This window comes from Melanostigma gelatinosum (assembly GCF_949748355.1).
Source record: "Melanostigma gelatinosum genome assembly, chromosome: 15".
NCBI classification, from domain to species: Eukaryota; Metazoa; Chordata; class Actinopteri; order Perciformes; family Zoarcidae; genus Melanostigma; species Melanostigma gelatinosum.
Window position 1 is genome coordinate 15,730,086 of NC_136648.1, and position 16,501 is coordinate 15,746,586.

General features: G+C 45.2%; 1 protein-coding gene across 1 annotated transcript; it reads left to right on the forward strand.

Annotated features, from left to right (window-relative positions):
• Positions 1–737: 737 nt before the first annotated feature.
• On the forward strand, positions 738–15,194 carry nyap2b (neuronal tyrosine-phosphorylated phosphoinositide-3-kinase adaptor 2b; the record flags this gene model as incomplete). Its single annotated transcript, XM_079285906.1, has 7 exons — positions 738–916; positions 5,445–5,761; positions 9,225–10,301; positions 12,848–13,005; positions 13,666–14,197; positions 14,311–14,414; positions 14,907–15,194. 7 exons carry the CDS (start codon positions 738–740, stop codon positions 15,192–15,194), a joined length of 2,655 nt encoding a protein of 884 aa, XP_079142032.1.
• Between the last annotated feature and the right edge of the window lie 1,307 nt (positions 15,195–16,501).

Consider the following 16,501-nt stretch of genomic DNA (forward strand, 5'->3'; position numbering starts at 1 on the left):
TTGTTTAATCTGTTGGTCCCAGGAGTGCTAGATTTTCACATCTGAGCCCAGCACACAACTGCAACAGCAGAGGATGAAAGCCCCTTTTTCAGTTTCATTCAGACGCTCACTTGGTTGAAGCCAGTGATTTGAGCCAGAAAAACGTGCAAACACAACTGAGAACATGAACAGCCGCTACCGATCCACGGCCAACAAGAAGACTGGATCTGAAGGTTATGAGTAGCTGCAGCCGGATAGTGAGTCCTTTGACTGCTTGCATATTTACATGTGCATGTGAGCTTTTGTGCGTGTAAAAGTATGTGTATGTATATGTGCACAATAAACAATTGAGAAAGCTGTTGCAAACCCTCCCGGGGAAAACATTTTTACTCTTGCGGACACATGATGCAAGTCTATGAATCTTTCATCGGCGATGAACTCCAACGGCAACAGTCAGCGGGCATTAAAAACAACAGCAACGTCACACAAACTCAAATGTGTGACGTTAGTATCGTGCTGATGCAATCCTGCTCTGTTGCTTTTCATCTCACTAAGGCTGACTTTGAGAAAGGAAGGTTAAGAGAGTGATTGCTGACATAACAGCATGCCTGTTTTCACATTCAGACCATACTCATGTATGATGCCCTAGTCCATAATACTGGTAGTATTTTGTGTGTGTATATCTACTTAAGGCAAACAACTATCGCTAACATTTTCAATGAATGTCTTTATTAGAATGCTGTGGAAACACTTGAAGAATGATGAGCTCCAAAGAGGAGGAAACTCTCCGTTTTTTCCAGTATGTTGAGGAGAATGGGCTGAGAGCCTACAACGGCCTGGTAGCTCAGAACTTGGACCACGCCAGGAATGAGAGAAATAAGGCATTCCTGCAGGAGAAAAACGACAAGAAGAGAAAACAGGAGGAAGCCATACGGAGGTAGGAAGAAAACAAACTGATAAAGTGCTCCTTGACAAAGGTTGTGTCAGATATCCGTCGGATATTTTGGAGATATCCTGTCAATTTCATAGCTGCAGCTCACCAGTGGGATTCCGCTCAGGAACGTCACTGGGTTCACTTCAGGAAGAGGTTGTCAGGAATTGGGACAAGTGGCCAGAGGGTCCCTGTGGCAATGGCAGGTTGCTATATTTTGGGGGTTGCCAGTGTGGAACGGCGCGCCCCATGATCTTTAGAGGATAATTCATTTTTCACTTTTAGACTTGTCCTTGGATGGAGGTTGTCGCTGCTCCATTTTTGAGACGGAGAGCGTTTAGAATTAGGAAAGGGCTGGGATGGGCTGTGACATAGAAGTGTGTTAGGATGGGAACGCGACATGTGACGTTACTTCTGGTTATGCTGCTGCGATTTAAGTAAACCTAACTATCCTGTTTTAGGAAGAACCTTTTTCCGACCGTGTGGTAAGTTCTATCATCGACAAGAAGTTGCTGTAACACCCCATATCGTTTGAGGAAATGAGTCGCTTGTGCCGATGCACCCTGTTTCACATGATGAGCAAGCAAGTTACAGCTGTGCGCAGCAACACCACTGTGTGTGTGTGTGTGTGTGTGTGTGTGTGTGTGTGTGTGTGTGGCATGCCGAAACTTGTGCAAATATATGGCACACACTCGCAACGTGACTAGCATGTGGACTCGATGTGCTTGTGTTGTGGGGTAGAGTAAGGAGTACTGAGTCACAGAGTCATTGGGAGGATATAGCGGGACATTGCAGAAGGGGCTTGCAATGTATTTGTGGGCAGTGTGAAATCACACCACAAATCACTCGGTTGACTCATTTAGTTTTCAATATTGTTTTGTTTTAAAAATGTTCAGTAGTCAACAGTGATTTGAGCTTTGCTTCCAGAGCAATGAACGTGAGTTCTTAATCTGCTGGTTGGTTCGGTGCTCTAATATGGAATAACAGCCCTTTTAATTACATTTTAGGACTGATGTCATCTGAACAGGTAGAATTTTCAGGAATTTACAGAAGATATTAATCCAGTGGATGTATATTTTATCTGTGAGCGAACAGCCATGAAGTAGTGGAGAAACACTTGTTCACCGCTTTGTGAACAAATAATTAATCTAATGATGATCAGCGTGCAGTGGAAAGGCTTATTTGAAATGCTGTCCAGTGTTGTCATGGAATCTAAAACATCATCTCTGTTCTGTCAGACACGGTACAAAGTGTTTTAGCAGCTGATTACATTGATGTGGTTTTGAGGGCTGTGCATTGTGGTTCTTCTTCACTGGTTTATTCAGCAACACTTTGAACCCTGTCACATTTCTGTCAATGGGTTCCGTGATTCAAAAAAGAGCGGTTTCTCTGCTGCCACTGTAAGTGTTCCGTAGACAGTGCATTGTGGAGTATACGTACTGTAAATCACTCAAAGCTGAGTTAGAATTCAACTGTATCCATTCGGAATGAGAGACAGCTAAGTTAGAGTAAAAACCCTCCAAAATCTATCCTGGACTTTCTTTTATCACTTGCTAGCAACATTTCCCCGCTTCCGTTGTCATTAGCAGTCTAACGCAGGCCTGCAATTGGTAAACTGGACAGGGAGACGCCTGAGGAAAGTGGCATCTACTGTCCTGCTTCCACTGTCTCTCAGCTGTTGCCAAAAGCTGAAATATTAATACACAGTCACTGGAGGAAAAAGTCAAAAAAAAATAACTGGATTTTTCATGAGGCCTATAAGTAGGTCAATGAGACGACCCATTTTTACAGGAACTGACCGGGAGTGAGAGAGCGTGCGAGGATTCATGTGTGCATGTGCGTGCATGGACACGGGAAAATATTGTGTATTAGTTTGTGAGAGGGGTAGAACAAATGGCCTCTGCGATTGTGTGAGGGTGAAAGAGCCTGTGAGAGCAAATGTGTTTAAGAGTGTGAGGTGGGGGGGGGTTTAGAAAAAAAAAACCTGTTAGAGAGAGATTAAATGTGAGCTCAGTTACACGAGATGTGTTCTGCCTGGTGACAGCTGGAACAGCCATGGTCCAATCAGATCTGCACGTTAGGTTTGAGTGAGGCGGGTCTTCCTGCCTGCTGCTTTCTCACTCTAGGTTTTCTGTTATTGTATTTCATCAGCAGAAGTTACTCACACAGTCATGCACACACACACACACAAACACAGACAGACGTCCACAAATTTGCTTAAACGTGCAAGCGTATTCCTGAACACACAGACACAGACACGAACCACACACCTAAATTTACTTATATTTACATATGCATGCAAATTCTAAACGACTGCTTTCTCTTTGTGCACACATCGAAATCTTTTGTTCTCCACCCTCAAGATCTCCTTTAGTGTTTGTTTGTTTCTGAGACGTTGGTCGTCCTGTCGCATAGTGTCACAGTGAGAGAGAGAGAGAGAGAGAGAGAAAGAGAGAGAGAGAGAAAGAGCTGCCCAACGACAACTCCAACCGGTCCAAGTGCACCTGTGGTCTGTCCTCTAGCCAATCACTGGGCAAATATCCTATAAATAATCCAATCACACCCACCTGCCAACACACACAATCCATGGATTGGGGATGTGCATGCACGCTGTCACAGCAGATGCACACACCAAAAAAAACGCATGAGAGGAAGCGACTGTTGACACCTGTGGCTGAATGCCCTGGAAGAATTACTACTTCTTTTTTCTTAATTGGAAGAATACATTTGCTACATTAAAAAATGACATTAATAACATTAAAACATGACAAACAAACAAACATAAACAGTTTGGGATGTACATTTATCAAGTCTTTTTTGACATTTTCTGTCTTGTATGTTGTCCATTTTCCCACAAATTGAATGTGGGAAAAATGTCTTTGTTGAAGCACTTTTCATACAATTTACCAAAACATTAGGAATGTCTAACTGCTTATTTTTCATTTTAGGGTAAAATCAGATTTTTCTCAGATTTTGAAACTCCAGTTCTTCTTTTTCCAAAACACACCAAACTGCTGTTCCTTTTGCTGGCCATTGCTTAAATCATATCACGGTCATATCGATCTGGTTTGATATACTATTGTAAGCTACCCATTTTGATATATTTGTAGCTGTCATAACATTTAAACCACAAACCTAACATTTGTGCTGTCATTGAATTCTATTCATTTTTAGTTGCTTGTTTACTCTTTTATCTCCAATCATATTTTGAATTGGATGTCGGTTTACTTTCTTTTCTACGTCTTTCAACTTTGCTCCAAATTGTGGCTTGCACCATCAATAAACAGGTCTCAGCTATGCAGCAGTTAGTGCAGGTACTCATACCACCTCTAAATGAGCCCAAAGATACAGAAGAACTAATAGTTTTATACATGATATCAATGAATAACCACTACACATGGGATTTTATCTTGAATTGTTCCCCACCTGCTTTCTTCCTAATAACGCTGGCAAACGCGGCTCTACGTGTTGCAGCAGGGCTTCTCTTGTGCAGTTAAACAAATTGTGGTGTGGGAAGATGTGCACATGATGCGCAGGTTTGCTTTATTATTATTTATGTGCGCCGGTCGTTGGTTTTGTGTCTGGTTTCTATGGGTACCCTGTTGCTAGGCAAAGTTAAGCCCCTGACCAATGAACCCACCCCACCAAGCACCTTCTGTTCAGCAGCTGGCCGGGAGGGAGTCAGAGTCAGCAAAGTCACACACTGAGGGGGTCACAAAGACACGCACATACACTCCTATGTGCGTGCACACACTCCCACAGGACAGGGATTTGTGAAGCCACACATGCAAATTCATGCCATTTGTTTAAACATTTAAATCCCATTGACATTGAGCTCAGTTGGGGCTCTGATATTACAACAATTAAACACATCAACTGCAGATATCAAGTGCGTATAGATAGCATACTTGTCACGTTTTTTGTACACAAACAAAGTCAGATCTTGAGCTCACTTACTCTGTGACACACAAACACACTGATACACTCACAGACACACAGCCCTCCTTTCTCCCATTACCACACAACACTCAGACATCATTAACGCTCCATTCGGGCCAATCATCCATTTATAGGGATTGATCGTGTCCTGGCCAGGGGGTGGGGGGGGGGGGGGGGCTTCCATGGTGTCATGATGTGTATTGTTGTGTGAGCAGCGTCGGTCACATCCAGAGTTAAACTCAAATCAATGCTTTGCCCTGAAAGAGACCCTGATTTCAGTGGCACTGACGTTTGAGCCACGAGCACGGAATGAAATGCAAATACACACACAAATGGAGACATGCCATGATGAGTCTGTGTGTCAGGGCATGGCATGTGTTCTTTTTGCTGTCTTCTGACAAGAACAGCTTCCAGGGGATGATGTTTCAAGATTCTTGTCTCTTATATTTTAGCCTCAAAAACTTAATATTTTGTCAAATTTAGATAGTTTCATTGTTTGCAACTTTTTTATGTTTATTATTCATATTTGACCCCGTCTCTGTCCTCTCTCTCTCTCTCTCTCTCTCTCTCTCTCTTCCCTGCTTCATGTTGTTAGGACAGGTGAGGACATTGCGACCGAAGGCAAGCACTTACGCATGGGCTCCATTACAATGCCGGACCCCCAGGAATGCATGCCCATGCCCCACCCGCATGCCCTCGCCTGTGGGCAAGGCTTCTCCGTGCGCTCCCAGTCCCTCCACTCTGTCGGCGGTGGGAGCAGTGGGGGCGGAGGAGAGGAGGAGGTAGGAAGCCCGACCTCTAGGAAGCAGCCCCCACCCAAGCCCAGGAGGGACCCGGCCACCAAGCTGAGCATGTCGTCTGAGGCGGTGGACCACAGTCCCACGTCCACCTGCCGCGGGGAGAGATGTGACGGTGAGCGGTGGTGGCACTTTACACCAAACTGCTGCGCTATATATAGCTGCTCTCTGCAGTGCCCTCCTCAACACTGCTCCTCCTACAGTGATGTGACATCTAGCGATTCACTGCATACTTCACTCTGAGTACCACTGTGGCAAATTGATGTTAAAAAGGAGCTCTTGAGTACAATGGAGTTAAACCAAAGTCAACACATTTCTGGTGCACTACACAACAATAAAAAAAATGCAATAACCAGCAGTTCAATGAGCTATATTAAAAGGGTCTGATAAGATGTGTGCTGCACCACGCTGACTTGTCTGGACACGGTTTGTCGATTGTGCAAGGACAAATCCTTCCTGAGTGTATTTGAATGACAGTGGGCCAATCTACACATATTCCAGAACATTTAAATACACAAGCTAGAGCATTTGTGGATGCCATAAACAAATGTTGGAAGATCATGGATAATTTGTAACTTTATTGGACTTTTCATAGTGCTCTTTTACTTCCTGTTGCTGTCAGATCAACAAATATACATATTAAATCAGATGGTATGTAATCATCAGGTGTTATATATCTGCTGTCTTAGGTTTCCCAGGCTTTTTTAATACTGTCCTGATTATCATTAATGTAGTAACACGTTCTGCATATTAAGTCAAAGCTCGAGTAACTTCATGCAAGAAGTTGGTGCTGGTCACACGGTCAGTTGTCCAAGCTGTTCTCATTGAACCTTAAGAAGGCAGAAGTGTCTTAACAGTTGTTTGACCTCATTTAAAACGGACTTACTTACTTATGTATATCTTCAAGGCAAATTATTACCAATAAAGGCCAAACAATTTTCCCTCCAGTTAAAACTGCAGAGGCCAACATGTAGAGATGCCTTGATCAAAATCCAGAAGAATCAGCCTGCAGCAATTTCTGAAGTCAGTTTTCTGATTCAAAATAAACAAAACACAATATGCCATTTGGCCATGGATGAAACAGAGGGCATCATCGTACATCAGCTCAGTGTAAAAGCTTTAATGAATAGGACCGGAATTAATTGAGCAAAAGTAATGTTTCCCTCTACGAGCCACAGATACAATCGCTGCTGAAGCAAACGCACACAGCTCAACAGTTTCATTGAAGACAGGACATGTGCTGAGCACTGAGAAAAACTCACAAGATGCAAAATCAAACTGACATTTAGAATATAATAAGTCTTGGAGGCAGGTGACTCTGATTTAGAGTCTGCAGGAACCTTTGACTCCATTTCATTTTGGATGCTTCGTTGCCAATGTGATGCTTGGGGAGTCCGCCCAGCCTGGCTCAGATTGGTGGGGATCTCTCTATGTGCACACAGATCTTCCTGGGCACCACGGCAACCATCCCACAGAAACAAGACCCCCTGCAGCCCAGCCAATCACACAATCGCTGAGCGGCTCGAGCCAATGGGGCTCCAGAGATGCTGAAGTGTGAGGCTGCGGAGCCAATCAGAGTGAGAGTGTGGGGGTGTCCCTGGCCGAGGGGAGGGTTGGCTGGCGCTGTAGCGGGAAGGGGAGGAGCTTGTCAGAGTAGAATTCATTCAGGAAGGAGTGATTGACCTAGATTCGTTTTTTCCCCAGGAGGAGAGGGAGGGGGGGAGGGGGTTTGCGGGTAAACACATCCGCTGCGAGGGGGGGGGGGGGGGGTGGAAGAGAAGAGGGAGCAATAGAGAGATGGAGAGGAGAAGGGACAGAGAGTAGGAGATGTTTGGAGCGACGGATTCATCGTCAGTGCTGAAGCAGATCTCGAGATCCACCGTGTAAACCTGAGTGTAATAATGCATTTGGTGAATCAAAAGTGGCAATGCTTCACTGCTGTGTGAACATTGCTGTGTGTGCACACACCGATTGATGCACATGCATACAGAGAGAAAGGGAGAGAGTACACAAGAATGTGAGGATGTCAGTCAAATTGAACCAAACCCAAATGTTCTATTAACACCGTATTAATGGTAATGAGGGCGCAACGGACCCAGAAGGCCTGTTTGTCATCCTCAGTTTAATTTAGCATCATCACCATCAACTTGAATACGTTCCAAAGTTTTCACCTTCTGGATTTTCTTGACATCTTCCATTGTTTTCTCTTTAGTTGTCCTCTCAATTTAAATAACAGACTCTAATCTATATATTTCTCTAAATCTAATTCCCTGCAGCATGTCCTGCAAAGCTATACATGCACATGCAACAGAAAACAGACACCTACATAGTTAGACTCCCATTTTCTGGAAGGATTGACTTTAGTTTGTGTGTTCAAATGTGGACATGCCTGTCCTAATTTCCCGCTCTGATTTGGTCAGCATGTGCGGCGCGTGCCTGCGTTCATGTAGGGATGGTGGTGAGTCATACACTTACAGGGAGTATGCGTGTGCCTGGGCCATCTGGCATCTGAATTATTGAAGGTGTAAAATCTGCAGTTTTAAGAGTTCTGACATGGTCCGGCTGTTAACCACACTTATCTCTCCCTGCCTATCAGAGAAAGGGACGCTCCTATCCAAACATCGCGGCGTCTGACCGAGAAATACACTGTTAGCAACTCAGTTGTAAAGCGCGCTGCCTGCTGTTAGTAAACTGGCATTAGGGCCGCGCTGTACTATCAAGTCGACGTGAACACTGTACCATCTACACTGCACCACATCTAAAGAGATTCACTCCGCAATGCTACGTCACCACTATCAGAGAGAAGTTCCACAGTGTGTGTGCCCCAAATACGATGCTCGCATACTGCTCCACTGCCGTATATGTGATCCAGAAACGTGCATATGCCTCAACTATTCCCACATATCTGACTCAAGATATTGCTCTCAGCTATACACGTTGACCCACATCCGACCCACAAATCCACAGCAGGCTTTATGTCAATGATAAGGATTCACGATAGCTGTGCAGAAAGTTAGCAACGGAAGAGTAATGCGGCAACATTATGTTGTCATGACTCATTCCTCAACAAAATATTAGTCAGAATGATGATAAGGTGCCACGTTAGCTCACCTGGTGGACCGAAGCCTTACTGCAGCTCTCTCCCGCCTACCTTCGGCTGTTCTATACTAAACGCAAAAGAATAAAAAAAATAAAAAAATGGCACGCAATTGAAATGAATAAACCAGCAAACCATGAATATAGAGTAAATGCACTGTACTTGTAAAGCGCGTTTCTAGTCTTTCCGACCACTCAAAGCACTTTCACACTACTTGTCATCGTTCACCCACTGATGGTAGGGTCTAAGTGCCGATCACATTCATACACCGTAGGCACAGCTACGGGATAAGTGTTAAGTCTCTCGCTCAAGAACACATCGACCAGCGGCTAGCGGAGTCGGGGATCGAACCACCGATCCTCTGATTGAGGGACGACCCTGCTCTCCACTTAACCACAGTCGCCCGGTTGTCAAGCAGTGCGTGTGAATGTGAGTCTTTCCAATGGATTTGTGTTTTGACCTTCTTCTCTCTGTCCTTCAGCAGCTCAAGGATGCAGTGAGGACTGCAGGAGGGTGCCGCCACCCAAACCTAAGAGGAACCCCAACACACAGCTGAGCGTCTCCTTCGATGAGTCCTACATCAAGAGCCACGTGGGCAACGGGGTTTGCCCCTCCAGACCCCTCCACCACGTCACCTCCCCCTGCGAGCGAAACGCCTCGCCTCCGCAGAGTGACGAGAGCCCGACTGACGACTGTGACGACGAACCTGTCTACATCGAGATGGGCGGGATCGATATCGGCCCACGGGAACCCTTGAAGAGTGAGGACGAGGAGCCGGGAGAGTCCGTGTACGAGGAGATGAAGTACCCAGCTCTGGACGATATGGAGTACCGCACCGACCCTGTGGGGTGTCGCTCCGCGTGCCCCACCCCGGCACCCTATGAACCTGAACCTCTCAGCCGCTGCTCCACCCCACGAAACATTCCGCTCTGTGACATTCCGGCACCCTTCCCCAATTTACTCACCCATCGGCCTCCACTGCTGGTGTTCCCACCGTCGCCGGCCCAGTGCTCGCCGAACTCAGACGAGTCTCCCCTTACCCCTCTCGACGTAACCAAACTGCCCATGATGGAGAACCAGTCCTATAGCAAATCTCCAACATCCTCCAGCGAGCCACCTTCCTCTGCACACATCCGCAGGGAGCTCACTGCCACCCCGACCCTCACCGTCTCTGGCCGCTCCTCTGCGCCACCTCTGCCCTCTACCCACTACAAATCCTCCTCCTCATCCTCCTATCAGCGCAGCCATTCCGCTTGCCCGTCGCCAGTCAGCATGGGCCGCTGTCTCACCCCTCTCAGCCTCATGCGTACGCCTCCCTTCGACGCTCCCATGCCATTCCCCGGTGGTCTGCCGCGGAGTGCCTCCGCCACCCCTCACGGCAAAGGCTCGCCACCTCAAGACGGTGGGGGCCGGCTCCATGGCTCCATGCAGAATGTGTCGACGGGGCGTTCACGGACACCCACCAGTCCGCTGGACGAACTCACCAACCTGTTCACGACAGGCAGGAACATGCTGAAGAAAAATGCCAGCGGCAGGAAGTCTAAAGAGCCTGGAGAGAGTGAGTCATTTCACACATTTGTCTCCTCATTTTGGAACCTAGCTCAAACAAAGGGCACAAAAACATGTGCCTGTGTTTATTTGTGTCTCTTTGATCCTGGAAGCGTGTTGACAGCTTATAACTGCATCTCCTTTTTACAAATCTTACCCTGGCCTGTATGTTTCGTAAAAGGGCCTAGTTAAGAGAGTTGATGAGAAAACAACCCCAGCAGCATTAGAGAGGAGCTGCAAAGTCTCAGAATAACAATGGGGAAAGCAGGAGTAATATCCCAGAGTGTTTATGGACGACATGGAAGGTGTCAGTGTCTAAATGCTTTGGCTGCAGTAAACTCTGGAGCGAACAAAAATAAGTAGTCTTCAGTTCCCTAATCAGTGTAATTCATCCCTGTTTTGCGTTCACATGTTTAACCCTGCCAAATCAGGAGGCTGTGCAGAGAATGCACCACTAGTACCACGCATGACGTCCATGCCACTCTGTGCAGCCCTCCATTAATCTAGGCCCAGCTAGCCAAGTCTGATCCGGATCGTATGATTTAATCGCAGGGGATTAGAGACTAAAGCGGACAGCAGGTCCCTCAAACCTACTCATGGCATTAGGCCATCAGGCAGCATTACTTTTAAATTACTTTTAAACATGTTTCAATACAGATAGCCGTACCACACTCAAAACTACGCCAAAATGAATGCAAATAAATGCACAAGCTGCTAAAAGTTTGCAAAAAGATGAAGAAACCCACTCAAGATAACTTTATCAAATGATCAGTCGCAAATTAACGTTCTCATAATGCAACTGTTATTTTTTTTGGTTAAAATAAATGTTAAATATTTTGAAAATGAATGTATATTAAAAAATGTACATGACTGCAGGCATTAAACACAACTAAATAAGCAAGAGGGTGTTTCCATAATGCATGAAGTATAGTGAAGTATAGTGCAGTTCATATATAGTGTATTTGATAACAAATACATTTATAGAGAGCATGTAACGCTTTAGAGTGAGGTTTAATATGAAATTTAACCCTTTAGTCGACATAAAACTCTTCAGAGCTGAGCTATACAATGTGAAAGAATTAAAAAAATCAAATGCTGTATTGTGTATGTATTAAAGCACATTTTGAACATAAATCATAAAATAACTGCAAAGAGTCCACACATCCATCTTAACTCAACGCTCTTAGCAACTACAACATAGCAACAGTGGAAGGAGGAGAAATCCCCGTTTCTTATTTGCAGATTCCCTCCTCATGAGTAATGCAGCCAATCACAGCTCAGGCCACGACGGTCTACAACCGAGCAATAAGCAATTGGATAGCTATGGCTCTGAACTCAAATCTGCACCTCATCAGAGGATTTCAGATTCTCTTTTCTGTCTAATCAGCACATACTCTAGTCACGATTGAGCCAATCAGGGAGCTGTGGCAGCTGTGCAGATGGGGATTGTGGAAGCTGAGGCAATTTATGATGTCTTGCTATTTTGACTTCTTCCTGTTGGTGTGCATGTGCCAATTAGTGCACATTTGTTGTTTAATCCTGTGTTTTCCGTGCAATGTCTTGATTATACTGTATCTATCAAATTACTGGCTTACATTAAGTGATGGCTAGATTGTAAATGGGTGCATTCAAGTCCCAGTAATGTCCAACCAATGAGCACTTTGACAGGCAAAAGACGCAGCAACAGCTAGTCTGACCCACTTACCAACTGGTTAATCGCCACACTCCCTCTTATACACACACACAAAAGCTATGTATGGCACGCATAACATGACGGGATGGGCGTGATAAGGGAGAATTTTGCATGGTACTGTATGTTAAAGCCCATATAGAAACCATATAGAGGCACAGCCCACATGGAAATCAATCATGCACATATATTTTTATTTGTGCAGTGATGATCTACAATGTCTTTATTGAGGCTTGAATCGGTGACACACATGCGGCTCTATATTAGCATTGTTAATGCAACATACTGAAATATTATGTGTCTGCTAAAGAAGTCAGCGCAAACAATCTGGTTTGTGCAGAAAGTTAAACACACAGACATCCAATGGTAATGTTTTAAACTATGTTTCATATTGGTAACCATGGTTATTTTATGGTACTGTTATTATTTTGCAGGTGAGAGAAAAATACAGTGAAAAAATGCAATACATTTAATTGAATAAAATAAGAAAATTAGTTTAAAATGTCATTTTAAACGATTGAACTGAAAAAAATGTAGAATAGACAATAATAGTGTTAATTAAAAAATACCAAGACGAATGCAACTCGAATGCCTGTCAGCCCACATATTGACTCATCTAACTCCATCATTTCTGCAGCTGCCTCAGTGCAGTGAGGAGTGAGTGACACCTAGAGGATATATGGTGGTAGTGCAGAAACGTGAAACAGAAAAACATAATTTCCCCCCAAAATATGTCATTGACACATGCATTGAAACAATTTATTTCCAGTGCGTTATCAATTGCAGCAGAATAAGCTTGGATGGTACAATCATGTGTATATATATATATATATATATATCATGTTTTCTTTTGTTGTTTTTTACAGCTGAGTCCAAAAGCAAGTCTCACAGCGAGTCCAAGCGTGAGGGCAAGGAGCGCCACAGCCACGGTCACAGCAAGGAGTCCAAGCGAGACTCCAAGGAGCGCCACAGCAAAGAGTCTTCTCACCGGAGAGACAAAGACAAAGACAGAGACAAAGACAGAGTAAAGGACAGAGTAAAGGACAGAGTAAAAGACAGAGACAAAGACAGAGACAGAGACAAAGACAAAGACAGAGACAAAGACAGAGTAAAGGACAGAGACAGAGATAAAGAAAGAGGGAGCGGCAATGTAGAGCCCCTTCCCAACAGACGCAACAGTAAAGACCGTACTTATAGCGGTGCAGATGCGCCACCTGTTTGCAGGGATAGCAGGGACCAGGGCTGCAGCAGTGTAGAGCCCATCCCATTGATAAGAAGAGACTCCAAGGACAGAGGGCTTAGCAATGGTGATCTGATGCTAAGGAGAGATAGCAAAGATCGGGGCGGGGGACAAGGAATGGAACCTTTGGTGAGGCTGGACAGCAAAGACAGACTGCTAGATCAGCCACCTGAGCTGTTACAAAGACAAGACAGCAAGGAAAGGGCAAGAAACGGTGTAGACGGTCGACACGAAAGCAGAGAGAGACTGCTGGATCAGCCACCTGAGCTCCTACCGCGACAGGATAGCAAAGAGAGAGCCAGGAACGGCGTGGACTCAAAGCACGAAAGCAGAGACAGGCCAGCTGAGCTTCTCCCCCGATCAGAGGGCAAAGACAGGGCTAGAACCGGAGCAGAATTTAGGCACGACAGCAAAGACCACCGTCCTGATCTGTTACCCCAACAGGATGTCAAAGAGAGAGCAAGAAATGACGCTGAGCATAGACACGAAGGTCGAATAGACCAGCCACCAGAGATCATTCCCCGACAAGAAACATCCAGAAACAGCAACAGCAAGGACAGGGTTGGCTACGGCTCTGAGTCCAAGCATGAAGGGAGAGATCGGAGCTGCCACAACGGTGGAGATCTCCCTCCTCCTCCTCTGCCCAGACAGGACAGCAAAGATCTGAGGAGAACTGGACTCGAGGTGAGACGGGACAGCAAAGACCGAAGTCCGAATGACTCGGAGCAGCATCATTATGATGCCAAAACCACCAAGAGCCCCTCTGCGATGGAGTACAGGTGTGACAGTAAAGAACGAGGACACAGATCAGATGGCACGCCCAGACGAGATAACAGGGCCAATCACAGCACGGACCAATCAAAAGCACAAGAGAGGAACGGCAGCACAGTGTCAGGGCAGCATTCATCCACCACGACGCCCACTCACCACGGGAGATCATCAGGTAGCCCGCCAACGACCACGGGAACGGGAAATGGTGAGGGTTAAAACATCACATTCATAGGAAAAATCTAGAATTGATCATATGTTCTTTATATGTGGGGCAAAACGTATTGTGTGTCAGATGTGTGGTTTCCCCTCCCTTTGCAGATCTGAAAGTACCACCAAAGTATGGCCGCTCACCTTCTATGCCCGCTAACCCCTCCCCAATGGGAACTCCACAAAGGAAAGCAGCAGAGACGCATCACAGTCAGGTATGCAGATTTGCTTGTTTTTCTTCACTTCTATGTTTAACCCGTTACGGCCCCTGAAAACATATTTCCTCAGTCAGTTCCGTACTCCGAGTAATAATGGAGTCCTATAAACCCACACGGTAGAACACTTCTCAATTTCACCAGACATTTCTGTAATTCTCACTGGCTGGGTACATTTACGAAAAAGTGATGTCCTTGTGTGAACCAATTAGGATTTAGTTAACTTTAAATCCCAAGGTGATGACATGTGATGGATTGTTTGTTTACTGTCAATCAGATCTGCTCAAACTACACCCACAGAGCCTCGATGAAGCAGTTTTTAAACTCTCAATAAATAATATCAATCTTTTTTTTTTTACTTTGATTGTTGCTTATTTAGTCATGAATAAATATATCATGTTATAGAGAAATACATGTTTTAGGGGCTTTAACGTGCACAACTAACTTTGAAGTCAAGCTGTACTGGCTCACTCAATGGACTCTGCCCCTCAGATGCCCCAGATGCCGTGGATCTGTGGAGACACCACCATGCTGGACCAGATCGAGAGGAAGCGCACCCTCTGCATGGAGATCCGCTCCAGGCAACATCCACACCTGCAGAGATCTCTGGAGAGGCCTCCTCCTCCGGACAGGAACGAGGAGAGGCACCAGGAGCGGAGTCAGTGCAAGCAAGAAAGTGCACCTGTCCTCCCGGGCTGGGGGAAAAGCAGCGGGGCCAAAAAGATCCGTCCGCCCCCTTACCCTACACAGAAAACCGTATTCTGGGACACGGCCATCTGAGAGTAACCACACACACTTGCACCTCCCTGCCACGCAACCTGCCCCCACCCCCCCCCCCCCCCCAGTTACCCACTCCCTCTCTCATCTGAGCTATGCTGATTCTTCCCAGCGACACCAGGGGCATCAGGACAGCCAATAAGACGCCAGGGGGATGATACTCGCTGATGTCAAAGGACAATGGTGGTTACCATAGCAATATTTCTGCTCGTTCAGGTTGTCATGTTTTCTTATCATCACTGGTGATATTTGATATTTTTCTATTTCCTGTGACTGGATTCTTGTAATATAATTAGTAGTATAGATATTTCATGAATAGATATTTTCTAAATGAGATGGGGATTAAAAAGCAGCTTAAATTATGTATCGTAGATGTAGATGCAATCTAATGTTGTTTTTTATTTCGGCTTTGTTTCGGTTATTTTACATTTGAAAGCATAATCTATCAATACTTGTACTGTAGTAGCATCATTTTCTTATGCCCAACTGTTCTGTTCTTTTGTGCGCAAAAGCACAAAACTGAACGGACGATTCAATTCTGTCTATACTTTACATTTTCACTGTTGTATTGTAAATTGAGGGGTTTAACGTCTACATGCTTTAGATCCCAGCGCCCTCCATGCCTGGTCCAGTACAGTATGTTCTAGAATATACAACAGTTGGTCCTAGAACAGAAACAGGAAACATTTGTGTGCTTCAGTTTGTATATTACAGTAAGAAGCGGTGCAGTCACCACGTCGAAGCCTTTTGAAGCGGTCTAATCGTTTTATAGGAAAACCAGCTGGCCGGCATGTTGCAGACAGAGAAAGTGTGAAACGCTGTTTTCTAGGATACACCATGAGGGTGGGTTGGGTGAGGTAGTAAATTAGATCATACATTATTAACAGTATAATTTCTAAAACCAGCCGAAGCCTGTTAAAGCGAGATAAGGGTGTGGTTGCACTTTGGACGCTTGGTTATTTGAAACAGGGTTGGTGGCAATAGCTGGCGAGTACTAGCGCCCTTACTTTGCCAGGCACACTGCGAGCACCACGACACAGTGTAAATACTTGATGCCAACGACCGGCCCGTACAATCAGCACCTGAGCTTTTAGAACATTTCTTGATTTTACTGCAGATTATAATAGCCATATGCACTTGCTTATTAAGAAATGAACTTTCAAGATTATGCTGACATATATATTTTTGAAAATGTTTAAAACAAAAAAAAAGATAGCTGTGTTTCTTAATTGATTGGCGGGGAGGTAAAGCCTCAGGAGGCTGGCTGTGTGCGACATGCAGTCATCCGCGATTCGTTGTCTCTGAAAATA